This window comes from Misgurnus anguillicaudatus, chromosome 17 (genome assembly GCF_027580225.2).
Source record: "Misgurnus anguillicaudatus chromosome 17, ASM2758022v2, whole genome shotgun sequence".
In the NCBI taxonomy this organism is placed as follows: domain Eukaryota; kingdom Metazoa; phylum Chordata; class Actinopteri; order Cypriniformes; family Cobitidae; genus Misgurnus; species Misgurnus anguillicaudatus.
In genome coordinates this window covers 8,205,732-8,228,406 of record NC_073353.2, presented here as the reverse complement: position 1 = coordinate 8,228,406, position 22,675 = coordinate 8,205,732, and the positions used below count along the sequence as shown (strand labels likewise).

Genomic DNA, 22,675 nt, shown 5'->3' with positions numbered 1-22,675 from the left:
TTCATGTAGTTTTAATCAGAGACATATTATACAACAAAAATATAAGAATTAAGACAGCAGAACATTTATTTATTTAAGAAAATAATTTGACCTTTTACCAAATTATCTTTTTTTAGGCGCAAAAATACAGTACTACACTGAAAAAACAACTTAAAAATCCTCGTAACAATTTGCACAAACTTTTTCTAAGTCAAATTAACTGCCTTTTTAAAGTACAACTTATCTACTAAAATCAAATAAAATCTACTTAATAATGCATGAAAAACATTTGTTAAATAATTAAGTCACCTGTTCCTGAATGGTGACTTCACAAAATTATAATTTACAACAAAACAACATCAATAATATAAGAGCTTAAACCTTTATGACATTTTATTAATATTTAAGTAGTTAAAGTTCTAATCAGTTCTTATTCTGTGAAAAAGCTTAAAAAATCTAAATATTTAGGTGCAAAAGATTGTGGGTATTTCTTACAAGAAGTTAATTTTACAGTACTTGAATGTTTTAGTTCAATGTTTTTATGCTTAAGTTAAATGAACTCAGATTTTTTACTTGAGAGCACTAAAGTTTTTGATAAAAATTTACTTAATTATTTTAGGACTATGTGCAAAACACAATACAAGAACATATATAATACAACTTATTACTCCCACATTTTGTACATGAATTAATTGTGTATTTATCATCATTTTACTTGAAAATCTAGTTCTCAATAAATGTTAATATTACTTTGTAGAAATTATGAGGGTTAATCTTATATATTTTACACTGAAAATTATTAATTAAATTTATTTAATTTTTTAAGGTAAGTGGGCGCAATAAATTTATTTAAGCTACATTTAAACAAAATAATAATAATAATAATAATTAGAAAAAAAAATCAAAACCAAAAACTTTTGTTTAAATGTAGCTAAAATAAATTGATTGCAACCTTAAAAAAAAGTAATAAATTGAATGATTTTTTACTCAACTCAAACAATTTAAGTAAACCGGTTGCATTAGTTTTAAAACACATACATTTGAGTACTTTGAACTTAAACAAATTGTGTCATATGCACACTACTTAAATATAAGTGCATAATTGCACATGACTCAAGTTCACAGTACTTAAATGTATGTGTTTTAAAACTTAAATGGTCTAATGCAACCGGTTTACTTAATTGGTTTGAGTTAAGTTAACTGTTAGGTTTTACAGTGAGTGTACTACACCAAAAAGTTTATTTTTTTCAGTGTATCTGTACAGCTCTGATTGCACAAAATGTGACACAGCTTAAGTCATTTTTTTATTTACATAAAATCATTATACACAATATAAAGAACATTCTGTTAAATTTAACCTTGATATCTTTAACATTGACTTAGTAAGATGATGTCACTACTAATCTTATAATTATATTATGAGACTGCAGCCTGGATTCCAAAAGTAGAGTTTAAAAAAAAAAAAAAAACATTTTAATAAATATGGGTTACTTTTTAAAGTGTAGTTTGACTGCTACTATAGTTGCTTAGTTTAGAAAGTTTTAAAGCAGCTTGCCCAATAATGTTTAAGTTTCTTAAACTCTTTTATTGCCAGCGAAAAACAAGACACAAGTCACTCCGAACAGAAACCTTGAGAAAGATTTACATTTATACTTGAACCATATGAGCCCACAGCATTTATATTGTAGGAATGTCATTGGAGGAACCTTAACTTTCTGCTACACCATCTAAGATTTCCTGCACTAGGTCATTGCGACAACTGTACCTTATCAGTCAATACCTTTTCATCACAGCTTTTACCACAGAGGTACTATAACACATTGTGTTCACTCCTCTGTGGCCACATGACGTGCTAATCCACCTTTTCTTTGCACTTTGTACAGCTGGAGACCTTTCACGGGTTTCTTTCAAGGGGAAGAAGTAAATGAGTTTTAGCGTGTTGAAAATATTGTCTTTCACCTCTGTGTGTTGCCAGATTGTGGCTTCAAAAATCCATTGTTGGGGTTTGCTGCCTATTTTATTATTTTCTTAATGTAAATAGGGCTGTTTATACCAGTTATTGTACTGTATACTGTATATGTTTCAGCTGTCAGTGGAAAAAAAGTGCAAAGTGCTTTAATATATATACATACTTAGTGGCAAAAGTGATGGCACACTGTCAGAAAAAAAAGTACAAAGTTGTTCCTTTTTCTGTCGCTGGGGTGGTACCCTAAAAGGTACCTTTTGTACCTTTATTGGTATAAAACACATTGAAATGTTGTACCTTATGGGGTACAATAGTATACGCTAAGGACCAATTGAGTACCTTAAGGAACAATTTTGTACCAGTTAAATTTTAAGGGTACAAAACAGTTAACTGTACCTTTAAAGGTACACAATAGATCATTAAGGTGCATTAATGTAGGGGAGAGCGGGGTATGTTGTCACACTTTTCACACTGTCTAACATTTACTGAGCACCATACATCAAAATGGTATAAATCTCATACCAAATGAAAGAAGGAAGTCTTGGGCACATATGTTGTATTCATAACATCTTTATATCTTATCTCATTACAGAGTTGTAGACTGTTGAATAGTGACTGTGCACTTGTGACAATTTGCCCCATCGGAGGGTAAGTTGTCACACTAGGGCGGGTAAGTTGTCACACTAGATTATCTAAAAATAAGAACACAACTACTTAATTGTGAATATTGATTTTAATTTTTAAACTCAAACCAAACTGGAAATATAAACATCCGTGCCTGGAGAATCTGGAAAAACAATTATTTCAATCCAAATAATGCACATTTCAATTAAGTGGCAAGACCACTTTACTTTGAACTTTGGTTCAAATGTTCTATGGCTTTCACATAAAACCAGATAACTGAATGGAACGCTGCAGATAACTTGCTTAACTTAACATGTTTAACCTCTGAACAAAACAGATGCCCTGTATGACTAATAGGACTCATCTCCAGAATCACAATTCTGACACACATAAATTGCCTGGCCTGAGGTGCAAGCATCATGGGCCCAATTGTTGCATTTTACACATTTTACCCAGGTCTCCTTTGGACGACTCTTTGAAAATGGCTCTACACAGACGAGGCAGAAGCACTCTTCATCATCTGATGATGACTCTTGCATGATTTTTCTTCTTTTAGCTGCCTTGTTTTTCATAGGTCCAGATTTCTGCTTCCCTTTCTTTTGAAACAGCTTTTTGCTAGATTGAGGCTTATTCTTTTCTATATCATGTTTTCTGAGCATGTTCGATGTGTTTGTTTGTACAGGGGCAAGTTGTCAGATGTGACGACTTGCCCCAAAGTCATTGAGACAACTTGCCCCATACTTACTTGTGTGCTAATGTTGTCTAAATCTCAAGTTTAGCTCATCATATCACTTTAGCTAAAGTATCAAAAGACACTTTACGGTCTCCTCTATTTTGTGCAAAATAATCATTTTAAACATTCACACCTAACAAAGTTGTATTGCATAAAATGTAAAGTGATTTTTTTTTACTTTTTAAGCAGAAAAATAAGAAAATTGTCCTAACCTCAGATTACAGTGATCTTGACCACATGTGAACAGGAAGTTCACTATAGAAGAAGAAGTCACATAAAGTGGCTATTTGATTTTTGAGATAGAGCCTCTAGTGTTGGAGTTATTAACAGTGTGACAACTTACCCGTGTGACAACTTACCCCGCTCTCCCCTACCCCAAAAGGTACAACATTGCATTATGTTTATATACCTGTAAAGGTACAAAACAGTACCTTAGGGTACCACCCCAGGGACAAAAAAGGTACAGTTTTGTACCTTTTTTCTGACAGTGCATATCTGTACATATGTTCTTTCAAATAAGGTTTAAATCAAAATATAAGGAAAACGTAAACTTGGTTAAGGTATTATTTGACAAAAATATTTTGGCAAACTACAGCGTGGTTTTATATATATACAGTATTTATACTGGGCGTTATACTGGGATACTGGGCGTTTTGACGGGGTTCGGCTTTGGTCGAACCTTAGATTTTTTTCATCGAACCGAACCCTAGACTTGTGCTAAGCTGGTTAACATCACGCGACCGTTGATTACACACATTGGGTGCTGACGTGGAGAGCCTTAGGGGCGGTTCACATTTCGCGGACGCACCTGGAAAAAACTAGCGCATCGCACTGCGTTGCTTTTATTATGAGCGTGCATACCGGTTTTACTTTAATTTAATTATGATTAATTGTGTGTGATCTTCCGTAATATTTTTCGCAATATTTTTCGTTATATTTGGCTGCTGTTCTAATCGTAGCCTAGCCTACTGTTAGAAATGAAAACTAAACAGCCTACTATCCATGTTTATTGAGTAAATGTTCAATAACATTAATTTCAGTTAATTCACCAAACATATTCTGATTTAAAAAAGAAAAGAAAAACACCTTTCTTTGCATTGTTGCACTTTTATTGAAAGGTTTTGGTTTGTACTTGGGTAAGCATAGGGTTATGGTAATTGTCAAAATAGTTTTTCCCACTTGTCATCCTGGCATAATCCTTTTTTTTACAGTTGAAATCAAATAAAATGAAAAATACACTGCTGTGGACGTTGTTTAAAACGTTGTTGTGTAAAAAAAAAAAAAAAAAAAAATACTAAATGCGTTTTTCTTGCCCTCATCTCAATAAGCTTTTTAAAACTGCATTACAACTACTAATCAATCAATTAATCTACACCTTCGCAAAGAAAGCAATCGAAGTGGTTTTTACCTTTTAAGTCAGGAAAGATTTGTGTAATGAACAATACAAAAGATACTAAGAGCTCATATTAGTTGTAGCGCAAACAAAATGTGACTGCCATTGAATGAATTTCAAACTGAGACCTGATGCAATCTGAAAAGGTCATAGTAAACAGCGCTGTGTGTTTAAAGAGCTGTCTACACAGGGCCGATTTATATTTACTGCCCTTATCTGAGCAGGCTGCAGTACGGGAGCATCCGATGGGCTTAGCTCTTAATTTGCTTTAACCGGCCTGATTTGTGCTTACACTGGCAGAAGACAGGCAATCCATCCGTCAAAGTCAGCGCTGCGCCAGCATATTATTGAAATCATTTTTGAAGGCACACTGAAGCTTTCAGGGCAAAACGCTTCTCACTCTAAATTAGACAAAAGTCGTGAGTAATTAAAGTTAATTCACCTTGAGAACTTGATCTTTGCTGAAACTTACACCAAAAAAGTTTTCACCATCTGTGAGAGACACATGTTTTTGTACATTAAATGCACTGTTCGAAAAGCACTTTATATACAGTGCATATACAAATCTATATTAGTTCTTTGATGTTTTTTATTTGTTCTGTTTTTTTTTTGTGTATAGAAAAAAGCCCAAAAGTAAAAAGAACGAGAGGAAACTGGGTTTGACAGCAATACGGAACAGATTACTGGATTACCTTTAACAACTGCCAGCGAGCCATTTTAACACATAATAAAGTTTTAAAAATGGTCCAGATTGAGTAGCCCTTGAGACCAATACCTGTACAGCTCGACAAATAAACATGGGTATTATTGCGAGTTGTGACCTTGAGGTTTTGACAGCAAAAATAAACTGGGAACACTTTCTGTGAAACACATATTTATAATGCATTAATGGCATTTTGAATGCATCATGCCTAATGAAAACCTTATACTATATTGTCGAAAAATAATCATCACCAAGTTACAATGCATTATAATACTTTCCTATTTGTGTTTATAACTTTCAAGAGTATGATGATTTATAACAGATAATGAACTCAACATACTTACTATATAGTGTATCATAAGTTTCATCTTATGGTGACAACTTTATAAACATACAAAAGGGTTCAACAAATCTAAAATCCATGTAGTAAAACCGAAAAAAGCATGCAGATGTAACAGGCAACTCAGTATGTTTGTGATAAAGACAAAGAAACCCGACATCAAAATGTCAATCTAATTTTAACAAACACTCTTTAAAAGTTGCTGGAACTTCAAAAGCACACACATCCATCATAAAGTCATCTGAATGAATCCAATAGGTAATAAATGTCTTCTGATGCAAAACGATAGGTCTGTGAGACATAGGTCTGGTAAATACTTCAAGACTCGCTTTCGTAGAACCATGTATCACACATGTATCAGTTTGCACAGTGAAGTCAAACACACTTATTGGTTTGGTGAGTCCCATGATAAAATATCCACCCCATTCTAATGACTTGCATGTGAAAAGTCATGGAATACATACACCAAATTCCAATTTCGCGTCCATATGATACACCAGTCCCTCCCGTCGTGCATCTTTTCGGGTCATGTATTGGTTTTTCATTTTTTCCGTTTTTTTCCCCCCATTGTTGCTTGGGTTTGGGGTTAGAACAACTTTTTGTTACGTAAAATGACATCCTAGCCCACACCCTAATTCTAACCCCATATCCAAGCGACCATGGTTTAAAAAAAAACATGCCTATATATTAAACGACATCCTAAAGTAAATCCCAAATCTAACCCCAAACCTAAGCGACAATGGTTTAAAAAAACAGAAGAAATAGAGAATATATAAAATGACAAGAAAATATGTGCAGTATTAAATGAATGGGAAGGACTGGTGTATCATATACATGCAAAATTAAAATATGTATTGCACGATTTTTCACACTGTGTGCTATTTATACGCACCTCGTGAGAATGGGTTGAAATACCATACAAGTAGTGACGAGACACACCAGAACCAATGAGATTTGAAGTTAAAATCTATTGCCACCATGTTTGATTTTAGTGCCAATATACTGTATGTTTTTGCCTTTTAACCCGCAAGTGTTGGATTACTTCATGATGGATGTTCAGTATGTGTGAGACTCTACATTTCGATTTTGAAGTTTTGAATAAGCAAATATCAGGCTACCTGCTTATTCTGCTTTTCTCTATTACTAGGTTAAGATGAGTCAAAGTTTTTTTTAATAAAACAAATTTCCAATGTGAATGTTTTGTTTTCCTGTACTCTCCCACATAACTTTCTTTTCATCTTAAGTTTAATTTCTTATAATTACTACATAATATCTTTAGTTTAAGCAGTTTAAGAGAAGAGTTAGCCTTTGTTACTTTACTTAAAGTTGGCAAAAACAACATATATAAGACTCAAAGACTCCACATGTATCACTTTACTGTAAGCAATAAAAGACGACCTGTAAGATGTAGTAAGATATTATGCAATGTCAAGATATGAAAATGATAAAATATAACTGATAATACACTAGAACTTTAGTAACTATGTGGATTTCCACATGTGCAATAAATCATCAAACCATAAATAGGTTTATATTGTAATCTATTGTGATCGTCATTATTAGACAATACATCATCTTATAAAGTTTTATGAGGCATTATGCCTGCATCATAATGAATGAAGAATTCTCTTAAAATTATAACATCTTCATTATAAATATGGTATTCATAGAAAGTGTTACCGGATAACCTTTGGGTTACAGTACTCATACTGTATAATCATATACTTTTTAATTTGTTTAATTAATTTAGTTTAATCTTTAATTTTTGTGTTCATAGAAATTATAATGAAGACACTTAACACAATTATCCCATCAAACCACTTTACATTTATTCAGCTGAAATATGGTCCAAACCTCTACATGTTTAAATGAAACATAATTAAATAAAAAAAATCTACTAATACCACCAGTACTACTATAATAATAATAATAATAATAATAAATTCCCTAAATCATTTTGTCCCCCAGACAACATCTTTAGAGCATCTCTTTTCCGCAAAAAAAAAATCTGGATTAGGTTTGCGACACTCACCCCATGGGATGGGTATGATATCCAACCCAGCTCTCCTTGGCTTGCTTTGGAGTCCAACAGGTTAACTGCAGAACAGAAGAAAGAGAGAAGCAAAGAGAGAGACATTACAATTTATCCCTTTTTAACTCCACTTTCTTCCCCCACCACACCCGCACTCGGACTATGTGAGCAGGAGGCACAACATCCTAATCAACAGATTTATTTACTCAGCTGCATTGCACTTATTCCACAATCCAATTAATTAAGCAAGAGTTTACACGTGTAACCTCTGAAATAGGATTTATCAGCATGTTGCACCGTAGCTTTAGCTGGCCGGAGAAAAGTTCTCTCTTGTAAGCGAGTGCCTGGTGATGTCTTAAATATCTGGCTCATTGATGGTTTTGTGTGTCAGCGTACTTACAGTCACAGCCAAAAGTGAGGTACAACTTGTGCCAACGGACGTCTTCGCTTTTTATTCAAATATATTCTTAATGATGTTTTAAAAACTTTGCATCAGTTTTAGATTGTACACTAAAATAATTGAAAAAAAAGCTTGGCAAAACATTACACACAAATGCACAAAGCATCAAAGTGTACAAAAAGTCATGGCCCAGAAAAATGGCCAATACATATTACTGCAAGACAAATTCAACAAATATTAATAATAGATAAAACTGTAGTATGTTTTTTTGAAAAAAATAAAATAAAATAATAATAATTTAAAAATATACTGTAGTTTGTTTTCCCAAATAATTCTGTACAATGAATACTTTAAAGTTGTGTCAGTGTTTTATCATACACCTGATATTTTGATGGTTTAACCTACCTGAGGGGGCTTTGAAACATTATTGTACAAATATGCCCCTTTTGGCCAATACTGTATGTTTTATCTTGCGTATTAATGTTTTGGGTGATCAGCATAAAATTTGCATAAATAAAGACTACAGAACAAATATAAACATTATATATCGATATTTTACAATATGTATATTAGTTTTTTTTATGTTACAGTAATGAAAATGAAATATTGAAAAAAAACTACTGTGGTAAGGGGAAATGCATATAAAATGCATTAAAAAACCTCTTAAAATGTTTAAAAGCTTAATTAATCAAATAAATTAAAGTCTTTTAATGTAACGTTGAAGCAAAATATGATCTGAAGATGATTTGGTTTTCATGCAAATTTTTTATAACATTTTTAATGTGGATTTTTTTATTCATACAATGTTTATTAAATGTTATATTACATGATATTGTATTAAGTTTATATCATATCATGTCATATATCATATCATATACAATCGGCCTGTTGCTTTATTCTGATTGGTTGAGAAATGTTCCACTGGTATGCATTATTTTTCTATAAAACGCACACCTAACCTGTCAAATGTCTTAAAATAATTACCAGAGCAATGTTTGTGGTAACCGTGGTATAATGGGAATAATTACCTGCGGTACTTTGAATTATTTGAAAATAATAAATGCACAATAAAAAAAATTAAAATAATATAAAAAAAATTAAAATAATGCACAACAATCTGCTTCGCGCAGCATTAACACGGTGCATTACTTTTTAATAATTCAACGGCCCATCATCAATTATTTCTTACATATTATTATAATATAATACTGTATAATATAATACTGTATTATATTATATTATATTATATTATATTATATTATATTATATTATATTATATTATATTATATTATATTATATTATATTATATTATATTATATTTACATATTACATTTACATATTTTTCTGGTATAACATACATTAATTTTTTTACGTAATTCTTAGCGAGACGACAAAAACGTTGGAAAGGCATATTGCATTCCTAAAAATGGCTGCTTGCCTCTGTGTGAATGTTTTAATAATGAGCACTATGGTGTGCTACAGATGAGAAGGTCCTGACAAACTCTTGACATCTGTCTCTATCTCTCATAACAATGACTGTTCGATTGAGAAAAGCTTCTATAGAGCGAACAAAAGCCTCCATCAACGTACAGTAAACACATAATCTCATCTGACGTGGGGCACTCAGCATGACATCTACAACCGCTACTAATACACTGTAGCTCTGCAGCTATTACACTGCTATTGCAACAACAGCCAGCATACCAGACATTTACTGTATGTATGGAATAAACATTTGTTTAAAAAAAGTGCTTAAGAACATATACTTCATTAAACATTGTTATATTTCATCACTTAGTGTGGCAGAGAATATGTTTGAAATCAGTATGCCTTCCAAATATAAGAAATCATTCCTGTGCATGCAGCATTGTAGTCTAGTCCAGTGGTTCCCAAACTTTTTCAGCGTGTGGCCCCCCTTGTGTACGGTCCATTCCTTAGCGGCCCCCCCAAGAAAATTTGTGACCAAAAACTGTTCTCAAACTCAACATTTTAATAAAAAAAACATTAAATTATACAAAAAGTAGTGCTTTTGGTTAGTAGCCTTAGTTTTTTAGGTTTAATTACACATAATTCATGATAAATTAATGTATTTCATAAAATGTCATAAAACTGGGGCCCCCCTGGCACCATCTCACGGCCCCCAGTTTGAAAACCACTGGTCTAGTCTATGCATTTTCTACATACACTAACTATCGAAGCCTGGAAACACACAATTCTATATTATTACTATTTTCTAATGCTTAACCCGAATTAAATAAGTTTCCACAAATACTGGACCCTGTCCAATCCAAATCTATTTCACAAGCAAAATGTATATTTTTTGGCTATTACAGGTAGTTTAGACTTTTAAGCACAAAGCTTTATATAACAAAGTTTTTATGATCAAAGAATTGTAAATGTTGACAGGAACTTTCCAGAATAAGAAGCAGGAGCCAAAGGAAAGTCTTGATTTTGTGCTGAATTTTATTATCGCTACACCTGAGTGCTGGTCAAACAGCCTGCTTTCCAATACAACGGATGATTCCTATTAACTATAATAAAGCTATCTGTTCATGTCAGATAATGGCATCTAACATTCAGCTCCATTGGTTTCAATTTAAATTTCTCAATGAGCCAAGCTGGCATCTCAAATTGAGCCGACCAGGGAAATTTTAGACCATAAAATTAGATAGCTACACGGGCGAGGCGAATCCTGCAGCGGCAAGGAAAGCGAATCGCATTGTTAATCCCACTATCTTCATAAGAAGCCTCGAGCAGCCCCCATGAGTACAAAAACAAAGAACTGATTATTAACAGATGACCCAATGCGTGCCTCGTCCAACCAACCACACAGGGCACAAGAGGTAAATCAATACAGGAGAGAGACAATAATCTAGGATTCCAACCACAAGCCGCCAAGGGGTATCTGTCTCTCGAATGCATCACACTAGCCAATCGTTTCCTTACATCAGCACATGCTGCATTGATTGAACACATTAACAGATGTTATAAAAAGAAAGTCATAATGTTTTATTCACAAAATGAGTTCAATGAGAAAAGGTACACCTACTGTACCTTTACTTGCCGTTTAATTATTTAGCTAAAGAGCTTTTATGAAAAGCAACTTTTAAAAGAACTGCAATATTTTTTCTTTATATGGATAAAAATTAACCTGACATAATATTAAAAGTATCATAACATTAAGAAAATATCTGGCAGGCATAGGAAGACTATACTGAACGTGACATATTTGTGGAATATTTCTGCAATTTGCTTTTTCTTTTATAATAATTATGCCTCCAGCATTTATGACCTCATATTATTTAAAAACAACATGAAATATAAGCACTTTTGAAAATGATTATGTCGCACTACATTACCATTTAAAATGAAATATTGAAATCATAAATTAAATTAATAAAGGTTAAAAACATAAAATGAGCACAGCATTAAACGTACACTGCAGTATATACATTTTCCCAGGAAATGCGTTAAAAATGCGTACAATATAAAAATTGTACTGCACAATGCCCAATGATACTGTGTTTCTCATAAAAATAGCTACTAACCTTAAACATAGCTGTGATCATGATTGTCCATTACAGCCTGAATGAGATTTCAGTAAAAATAGTCATAAATTGCTCACTGCCTTCTGATATCGGTGTACTCTTCACCTTTCAGGTTAATTAAATCTGTTATTGAATAAAATGGGAATTTGGTGTCTGAACACCTCGGAACTGCCGAGTCCTCGGAGAGCAGGCGAGTTTATGCCTAGCTTTATTAAAATCAGACTGTGAGTGTATAAGACACATGGTGGACTTGGGGATTATTTTCAAAAGGATTTATAAGTGAGCACGAGAGGCCTCAATATATGTGTCCAAAATATCCACTGCTGATGTAATGATCTCCTCTCTCACCCACATCAGATCTCTGCAGCTGGTCTGCTTTCGCCGTCGCAACAAACCCCAAACACGTACTGTACCACAAACAACTTTCCAAGGTATATCAACAAGGGATTTCATTGTGATAATTAATGGCTTCCTTAACTGCCAAATTTTCGATTTTTGGAAGAACAATCGCTGAACGTGGCATTCGTTCAAATTTGTTCATTGGTACTGGTTTAACTGCTTAATTAATCTGAAAAACCAAAACTACACACGTGGAAAATGGAACAACAATTCTCTTAAAGTCCTTACAGCTTAATTATATGTTTCACCAACAGTGGCAATAGGGCATAAAGTATATCAAACACCATAAGACTTTCCTGATTGATTATTCTTTATATAGGTTTATGTTTTTTTATATAATAAATATAAATAAATCAGGCAAGTTTTAGGATGTTTGATACAAACCCAGTCCCTCCACATGCTTGCAGCTTCTGTCCACCATCTCCCTCTATAACCCACCCATCAATATAACCATGCACATTGCCCTCATACATTACCCTCATACTGCAGACGCTGTACACACCAACCATGCTGTTGGTGTATATTTACAATATTTTTGTTAGCAAATTTTTCACACACTAAACTTTAGCCATATACCAGCCGGGATTAAGTGCACCACAATATCATGCTTCTGATGTGTTGCCATCACTCCAAATAAGCCGAGCACTGCAGGTTGTGTACTGTACTGTACCGTGCCGCCATCTTGGATAAAAATACGAAAATGGAAACGCTTACTTATTTTGACTATATAGATACTGTATTTATAGGCAATTTAGTGAATCAATGTATTTTTAAAGCAGATTTGCTGGGAAATCAGCCTATAATGTTTTCTTTGATTGGTTGCCCCGCATGCTCGAACATGTAGTGTCTGTAGTGTACAGACAATAGAATACATAATATGAATAGAAACCAATCCCAAAAGTTTACCTACAACAAACTTGTCTTACACAACCATAGCTAAATTGCAGAAATATTTATTTGCTTCTTAAAACAGAATATGTTTCAATAGGCAGTGTGCCCAGACTCGAAAAAAAAAATATATCAGCTGACCCGTTTTCCCTGCCATATGTTGTTAATTAAAAAGGAAAACGTTAATATGGCATAAAATCCACCCATTCCTGCTAATTAAGAAAATTGCAGTTTTTTAACTTTAAACCTTTAAAACTTAATGTGTATATATGAAATATGCAATATATATATTTTTTTTTTCTTAGATTAAATCAAAAACAGAGAAAATACATAAATATGCCCTGAGCATAGAATTTCATGTACATGTGAAATTTTACCCTCCATGTCTTTATGCAGAAATGTTTAAGAAGGCCTTTTTGTTTTGTTTTAAAACAAAATGCAGTAAAATAGCTTTTAAAGTATTGAATTTTTTATAGGTATATACATATATTTTTTTTATCTGAAATAATAATAATTTAATTATTATGGTCATTATTATGGTCATTATTGTCGTTATTATTATTTTTATTATAATAATATTATTATAAATATTATTGGAGTTGTAGATGTTGTCAACTTAATGTTCTTAAAGTCAGTAAAAGCTAATGAAATAGTCATAGTGTCTTTTGAGTAAAATATGCTAATAACGTGTGCCATGAATAAGGTCTGAATAAGGTCTCGTCGTCTGTAAGCTTTCGGTGATTAAAATTCATCACGTGTAACAAAAGCTTTTACGTTTTTTATTATTTGCATTTGACGACATATTGTTAAGAGTTAGTGTAGGCTACTGTTCACATAAATCGTCCCATTTAAGGTCCCTTGAAAGCAGGAAAACACGTTTGAAGACCCATAAATAAGCCCTGGGTGTCTGAAAAAGTTATCGTTTAACAAAGAGGCGCATTATCACAAAATGCACTCAATCAAATAAATACGTTTTAGATTCCACTACATAAAATCACCAATAAAACTATTAAGATTTAATGTCCCTCCTATGAAGCTTTTGAATCAAACATTTCACATATTCTGTCTAGTCTCATGAAAGCTGTCGGTAATGTTTTTTTAAGGACCCGCTTAACGCTCGTTACGCATACTATTGCTAAGACAATTTTCGTTTAGGCCTACTATATGAACTTGAACTTGTTAGGTTTTTTTTACTTTAAACTAGTTTACAGCGGTTAGGTTCATACAAATAGAAACGTATTATCAATATAGATGCATACTGGAACTTTAGAAGATGTGACCCACAGTGACCTACGGGTCATTTTGAATTGACCTTTAACGCTACAGGTTCAATGTGATGTAATAAAAATGAATTCATTGGATATTATTATTATTATTTAAATGCAAATACTGAGTCTAATCCTGTGATGAAAGCCCTTTGATCATGCGACTAAAATCTGAAAAAGTCTCATTTGCTCAAAATGATATGGGTGCAGCTCTATACTGACACTCTCTGGCGAAAAACACGACCCTTTACATACTATTTGGACAAAAGGCAATTTGCACACAAACCATTATAAAAAAGACCGTCTTTTTTAAATAAAACGAAACATCGGAAACTGCAATGTACTGCACATAACCACAGAGCAGGTTAAAGCAGTAGCCTTAACAGCATATGACAACATGATTGCATATGAACACCATCTTTCTATACAGACACAAACAAAAACTTTTCACACTCTAATAGAAAAACATGCCATTAATAAATTTAACATAAGCCCATAGGCATGAATACTTCTTTTGTCATAGACATTGTCATATAACCCATATATCTCCAAAATTTGTTATCATTTTAGAAAGGTAATAATATATAGACTCTATATTATGTTGATAATATTTAACATTTTGATTATTTATTTGTTTCAATTCGAAAAACACCCAAAGCTTTGGAAAACCTAAATGCATATTCAATTAAGTAACAATAACGGGCAATAGCCTACTGAAGTGGTCGATATGTCTTGCGTATTATGTTTTTTTTAAGAGACAGAAAACAACTTTAATATGAATAAATCAATGTTAATTACTAGAAAACTAAAGGTTATGCATTATACACAAAAAGAGGTTGCACGCGCATTAAAAGTCCGTTAGGCCTATATCCACATTTATTCAGTCAAGCTTGATTTTCGTTAATTTGGCGGATTCTTCGAGATTTTGTTTCATAAATAGTGAATAATAGTTAGACATAGAGTCGATACAACGATACAAAGACGGTAGACAATTTGCAAATGTTATGAGCTAAAGTTAAATTTTAGACTGCTCTTATTTTAGTGTTTTGATGGAATTTGTCACTCTTCCTGCATTTATTTATCAGTTGATGCATTTATATGCTGCACAAACGACTATTTGTTTTAAAACGGTCGATACATTTGCTTAAGCTAATAATGTTAATAACTAATAACTCCATTAGCTAAATGTCAGATTACTAGACACCACGGATGCTCTCAGTTACTCAGAAATCTTAAAAAAGTGGTCACTGACTGTGAGCAGATTATCATTATTTGGTATAGCTCTGTGTGTTTCAAATGGTGCATTTAAAGCAAAGCACGTCGAATAAGGAATGATGAACAAAAAAGTATTTTAATAACTGCGTGCGCTGTGGCTGCTCGGACAACTTCGAGTGCGCGAGAGCTGGATGTTAGCCTAGATGAAGTCTATAATTTACCCTGATAAAATAAAAAAGCTGAGGAAACTAAAATAAAATAATGCATTTATGTGTTACATAATTACGCGTCTCTCTATATATTCTAACATTCTGTATAACCGCTAATCTAGGAACCGGATTGCGCAGTCAAGCGATGCGCGTTCGTGCATCTCTGTTTATCTTTAAAGTGTCATCAAATCAAGTAGCTCAGGTTATCCATACATACAAACAAATTAAACAATACAACTTTTACTGGGACCGATGGTCTACTTCTCGCTCAATCATAATGCCCATGTGTCACGCGCAAAACGACAATGTGAAGTATCTGATCTGACAATCAAAGAGTGTAGCAACCAACCAGTATTATCAAAACTGTCTTCGGCGTCAAGGCGGTAAGATCGGAGCTTCGACAGGGAGCAGGTAAAGATTTACTGTCAATGCTATAAACTGTCAATACGCAATAATATTTTACACACAGTATCGTGCAAAACCTACTCTGGGCTACAATATACCATGGATGATTCTTAGATGACGGTATATTCCTGTCTCTCACCCCATAACGTTGTCTTAACTTCGTTGGACGGATGAATAATGAATTCAGCACTCGAAATACACGTGAAGAGAAAAAGGCAAAGTATTAAGGTTTTGCAATCCATGATAGTATTTCAGGGGGCAAAGCAAAGTACATAACTCCAAGAAGCATGCCACTCATGTGAGGGCTTCTGTTCCGACACAAGTTACCATTCTCGGCTCACAGGCTGATGTCAAGTTTGACACAGGAGACGAGGAGGAGTCTCTCGCTCTCTATCCTCAGTTCTCATCGAGAGCTTCCCTTTTTCGCTGGGTCCTACAGACCAGACAGCGCCGTTTAAAAGCCCCGCGCAGGTTCAATAGAGGTCATTTCTTGGAAATTGAACAGAAGACAAAACACTCGAGACAGCACATCAAAATTTGATCAAATTCCAATGTCACCCTGTGGAATATATGCAGTTTTTCTGAACAGAAAACAGTACTAAGTTCTTCATAATTTGTCACATCAAGTAAGCCAGAGCTACATAGCTTAACAAAGCATAAACACATGTCTTTGTTTGGCCAAGTACATGTTTGGGCTATACTGTTTGTGTTACAAATGAATAGCATATAGGCTGTGTATTATAATTATTTTTAAAGAGCTGCATGCATAGTAAATTTGTTATGTTGATATTGTAATTAATGTGTAATATGGATATGTGTAAATTGTGTAAAAATAACACTGCATTGTATGGGTACATCAAAATTTAACCAAAGAGCTCATATACATTAACGGCATGAAGAATATTTAAGGTGATATAAATAAAGCAGCTGTTTGGTGAGGGTTGAGTCTTTAAAGGCTGGTAGTCAGAGAACATTACCAAACTGGAAAGACTTTTAAGAGACGCTCAGAAATGAGGAAAATATTAAGATCATATTCTTAATATCATATGATAGATCCTACCCAGTCTCACGAAATTACGTACCCATAGTCACATAATTTTTTGATTCTTTTTCGTGATACTGGCACGAATTTCCACGGGGTTTTTTTTCGTGATCGTATCACGAATTTCTGTTTATGTGTCATTGTCACGTATTGGTTACTCAACTACTTTTTCCTATTTTCAAACCATTTTCGCTTCGTTTTAGGGTTAGATTTGGTGTTTGCATTATGATGTCACTTTAAGTATTGGTTTATACTGTTTGTTTCAGATGTATTTTTTATATTTTCTGATTTTTAAACCATTGTCGCCTGGCGTTAGGGTTAGAGTTGGGTTTGGGTAAGAATGTCATTTTATGTAAATCTAACCCTAAACCGAAGCGAAAATGGTAAGAAATTAGGACAAAAGAGTTGACTAACCAATACGTGACAATGACACATAAACAGAAATTCGTGATATATCACGAAAAAAACGTGGAAATTCGTGACAGTATCACGAAAATGAATAAAAAAAAATTATGTGACTATAGGTACGTAATGGGGGGCGGGGGTGTTTCAATATGCTTTCTAAATATTGGAAGTGCAAAAAAAAAATATTTAAAAGCAAAATGTGTTAAAATTGTTAAAAAGAGTAGAGTTTCTTAGAAATATATTTTGCAGTTTTCAGTGTTTACTGTTTCTCAGCAATACATTGATTGCATTATTATAACAATTTTATAACTATTAGAACTTAATTTTATATATATATATATATATATATATATATATATATATATATATATATATATATATATGTGTTGCAACACATATATATATATATATATATATATATATATATACATACATACATACATACATACACACACACACACACACACACACACACACACACACACACACACACACACACATATATATAAATAAATAAATATATTATTATCAGTAACTTTTGTGTTTGTTTAAAAGTTTATTTTCACAAGAAAGTGGAAAGTGCCACCAAAGCTATAACTTTACAACTTTGCAAAACAGCACTACATATGTTAGTTTTTTTTTGTGATGTTATAACATGATGTTATAAATCCTTGCTTGATTTTAAATATACACTCTTAAGAAATTAGTGCTAAATAGCACCAAAAGCTTGTAATCATCGGGGAACCATGCTATATAGCACATATAAAGCACCTATGAAGAACCATCTGGGGGTGATAAAGCACCACTATAGCACCAGATATGGTTCTTCTATAGACCATTTCAAAAGATGTAAACAACACTAGCTACGTTTACATGGACACATTTTGCCTCCATCGGATTAAAATCCTTCCGATTGATAAATCCTATCATAGCGTTTACATGAACACTTAATAATGTGATCGGATTGATGTGCGTGTTTATATGACACAAGATTTACATCAGATTTGATCATTTCACATGCACACATTGCACAAATATAGTTTCACGCTGTTTCAAGATTTGCTTTGTGTCTCAGCTGATTATAAAGCAGCAGCAAAAACACCCATTCACGTCTGCCCAAAAAGCGTATTTTACTTCACGCAGTGCTGCCGTTCGCGAGAGTCCAAACACACGCGTTTGTGGATCAGAGAATAAATCATGGACTGACCGGACAACGCTGTCTTGTATCACTTTATGGGGAATTGAAGGATAATAGGAACAAGATTAACACAATCACTTCTTGTGACTTCCTTCAACAAAACAAACTCGAGTTATTTGCGTCACATGTCATTACAGCAATTCTACGTCATTGCACGTGTGAATATGCTCCACACTCCCGTCCTGTAGGTGGCGGAAATGCGCCTTTCAGTGGGTTTACCAACCGCCATTAAAAAAGAAAAGATTGCACATGCGCAGAGCGTCCCAGTTTCAGTTATCCATCCGATCAAGTGTATACATGTCCTTTTGAGCGGATTACAAACGGTATAAACCACCCCTAACAAGCGGATTAGATTTTTAATCAGATTGGCACTTTTTAGTCCGATTGAGGTGTTTACATGGAGCATTTTTATTCAGATTGATCATTTAAACGGATTACAAATGTCCATGTAAACGCAGCTACTGGTCCAGAAACACTTCCTGTTACAGCTTGTGACAGTATTTTTTTATTTCACATATCATTATCTTTAAGATGTTTCTTTAACTTCAGTTAATTCAGTTCTATGTGCTGTTGGTTTATTTTATCCCTACGTTTATCTGGTGTTAAAAAATGTAACTGGAAGTGTTTCTGGACCAGTGTCGTTTACATCTATTGAAATGGTCTATGGTTCTACACAGGTACTACATGGTGCTTTATGGCACTTAAAAAGTTTTCCCTATGATTACGAGTCAGTGAACCACTTTTAGTGCATTTTAGTGCTTTTGTTTTTAGAGTGTATTTAAGACTTTAAATGTCAGAGTTTTACAGTATAAGAATTATCTGTTCATAAGCTGCACTTTTTTGGTATCATATTTTGGTAAACATCACATCAGACTGATAGAACTATAATCTCTAATGATTTATCATTACAATGTTACATTTACATTTACGCATTTGGAAGACGCTTTTATCCAAAGCAACTCACATTGCATTACAACATTGAATTCAAACCCACACTGTAAAAAATAATTTGCTGAAAAAAAACATTGCTTTAGTAGCGCAAAAGGTCATGCACTGTAAAAAGTACTTTGCTGCCTTTAATTTTTTTGTTAAATCAACTCAGATTTACAAGTCATGTCAACCAGAGATTAGTTGTCACAATAAAAGTTATAGTTATATAGTTGAGAAAAGTCAACTTAATTTGATAAGTTATAACAACTCACCTTTAGTTATAACAACTCATCTCTAGTCAAGATAAATAAAAGTAAGTTGAAATGACTTGTAAATCCAAGTTGATTCAACAAAAAAATTAAAGGCAGCAAAGTACTTTTTACAGTGCATGACCTTTTGCGCTACTAAAGCAATGTTTTGGTTTTCCATGTTTATGTGGTTTTAGAGCAAAGAACTAGACATCAAACCTGGCCCAAAACTCACACAGCATAAGAAGAACAGGTCCCAAACGAGAATAATTTATCAGTGCACATCAGACTCCCATCTCTCAAGTGCTACCAGAGCAAATCACATGTAAATTATACAATACAGTATGTTTGAAAAACAATTAAACATATCTTAAAAAAAACAAAAGGCTTGATAGAAGTGTTGTCAGAAGCAAACACTCCCAGAAGATGCCATCTGTGGTCGTATGGCAAGTGAAAGTTTAATGTATCTAATTTTTCCTGATTCCAGCACAGCTGAAAGATTAGGAAAACCAATGACAAGCACGTTTAAGATTTAACTAATTTTCATATCCAGTGACTACAATCAATACATACATTTATGTATTGACTGTAGTCACATATTAAAATAAGTCAATAAAAACCAAAACAAGTATAGTAAATTTAATATTATTTGTGGTAATATGATATAATTTCTTAAACAAATTAATATTATAACATTTGAAAGATTTTGTGATCATTTTGAGTGCTATTCATTATCAGCATTAACGCAGTCTAGCGTGACTTTGAGCCTCTGCTATTTTAGAGTTTTTTGGATCTTGGTAAATTTTTTCTTTTGTCTCTGCAATTTTACTGTTTTATTTGTAGAAGTGCCATGCTGTTTTCTGGATGCCAGTCTTTGGATGCTTTCCCTCCACCATCTGGTCCTGGATAATGCCAATCAGACTTTGGAATGACACCTCCGTATTCACAGCCAACAAACAGTTGCAGTGCAATCGGTCTGCTGTACATTTTCCCTCAGGCCACACCTCTTTCATTTCACAGAAGATAACTTTCCCTATTATTTAGTCAGTTTGCTTTTCCATATCAGAGAAACAATATATATATGAAAAGTTTCATTGTTTCAAGATAAATCCGTTTTATTAATTGTTCAGAAATCTCGTTTTTTGGTTGTGCATTCCAATTAATATCAATTCAACTGCAGTTGGTTTGTTTTAATTTAAACCTTCATAAATTAAAATAATAACATGATAACATAATAATAAACATGTTTTGACAAAAATGTTAAAAAACGGATTTATCTCGTTTTGCAACGAAACTCTTCATATATATATATATATATATATATATATATATATATATATATATATATATATATATATGAAGAGTGTATATATATATATATATATATATATATATATATATATATATATATATATATATATAGTTTGATGTAGTTTTATAATGTTTCACCATTGTTTGGATGGGTTTATTATATTGTTTATAATTACTCCAAGTCCTGCAATGGGAAAACTCTTAAATAATTTAATGTTCAGAATCATATAAAACCACATTTAGCAAAGTAATATAATTTATAATTATTAATATTTGTTAAGAGATCTTCAAAATGTATTTTAAAACAATCTGAATTAAGTGGGAAAAGGTACTTTCTTCATACCATTCCGGCATCTATGGCTAGATTCATGGCAAGAACTGGTTAATCCATACAAAAGTTAGTACATACAGAGGTTGGGGAGGGACAATTTAGTATCTTTAATTCATCTAACTTGCATGCTTTTGGCCTGTTGGAGGAAACAGAGTAAACGCATGCTGACACAGGGAGAACATGCACACAGAAAGGCCACCTGACCTACACTGAAAAAAATTGTTATGTTGAATTTACTTAATTTTATTATGGCAAGAAGATGCACACAATAAATTTATCTAACTACAGATATATTTTTTAAGTTGAGTGTACTTATAAAATATAAGTACACTCAATTGATAAATTATAAATTATTTCAGATTAATTATATTCATAATTGTAGCTAAACTATTTTGAGTAGAATTTACAAAATTTTTTATGTTCAGTAAACTAAAACTAATTATGGTCAATAATATCAAGTTAATGGTTTAATCCAATCGTTTTAATCTCTTGTTCTATCTTAACTTTCCACATTTAACTGAAGAGACTCAACACAGTTACTGCTTACATCATGAATTCTGTGTAATTTCACCTATTATACACAAACACCACTCTTCTGAATGCTGGTAACCACAAAACTCAAAACAGAAACAGAAACTCTTCTAAATCTCAAAGATAATTTAACCTGAAACACTAACAAGTCTTTCTTTTTAGTTACAAACACAAAAATAGCGTTTCATTTCAAATTTTACTCTCCAAATACAGTCCCATGCAAAGCATGCTGGGAAGAAGTCGTCCACTGCCTAATTAGTTATATTTACTTAAATAATTCAAGTAGTTTCAACACAAAATTTCTTTCTTACAAATTTGGATTTTACATGATACAATTAAGTGACATTTACTCAGTAATTTGTTAATTTAGAAATACTTACATTTTTTGTTATTTTTATTTATTTATTTATTTTTTAAATAGAATTTAATCATTTCTTTTAAGTTAAATTTACTAGGCACATAATCACTTTTTTTCAGTGTAGTCAGGCCTCGAACCGAGGACCCTGTTGCTGTAAGGCACCAGTGCTATCCGTTGAGCCACTGTGCACCCTTTACGAGTACTCAACTTGTTTTTAGGTTA

The 22,675-nt window shown here is 32.9% G+C and overlaps 1 protein-coding gene across 2 annotated transcripts in view; it reads right to left on the bottom strand.

Annotated features, from left to right (window-relative positions):
- epha3 (eph receptor A3) overlaps nt 1-16,483 on the bottom strand; it is a 155,415-nt gene extending 138,932 nt beyond the window's left edge. Inside the window, exons 1-2 of one of the 2 annotated variants that reach the window (XM_073854918.1) lie at nt 16,259-16,483; nt 7,771-7,837 (exon numbers count right to left, since the gene is read on the bottom strand). In XM_073854918.1, coding sequence (XP_073711019.1) covers nt 7,771-7,837; nt 16,259-16,341 — 150 coding nt within the window. In that variant the 5' untranslated portion in view covers nt 16,342-16,483. The remainder of the gene's footprint in view (nt 1-7,770; nt 7,838-16,258) is intronic. The other variant, XM_073854919.1, reaches the window with a different exon arrangement.
- Nucleotides 16,484-22,675: the final 6,192 nt, after the last annotated feature.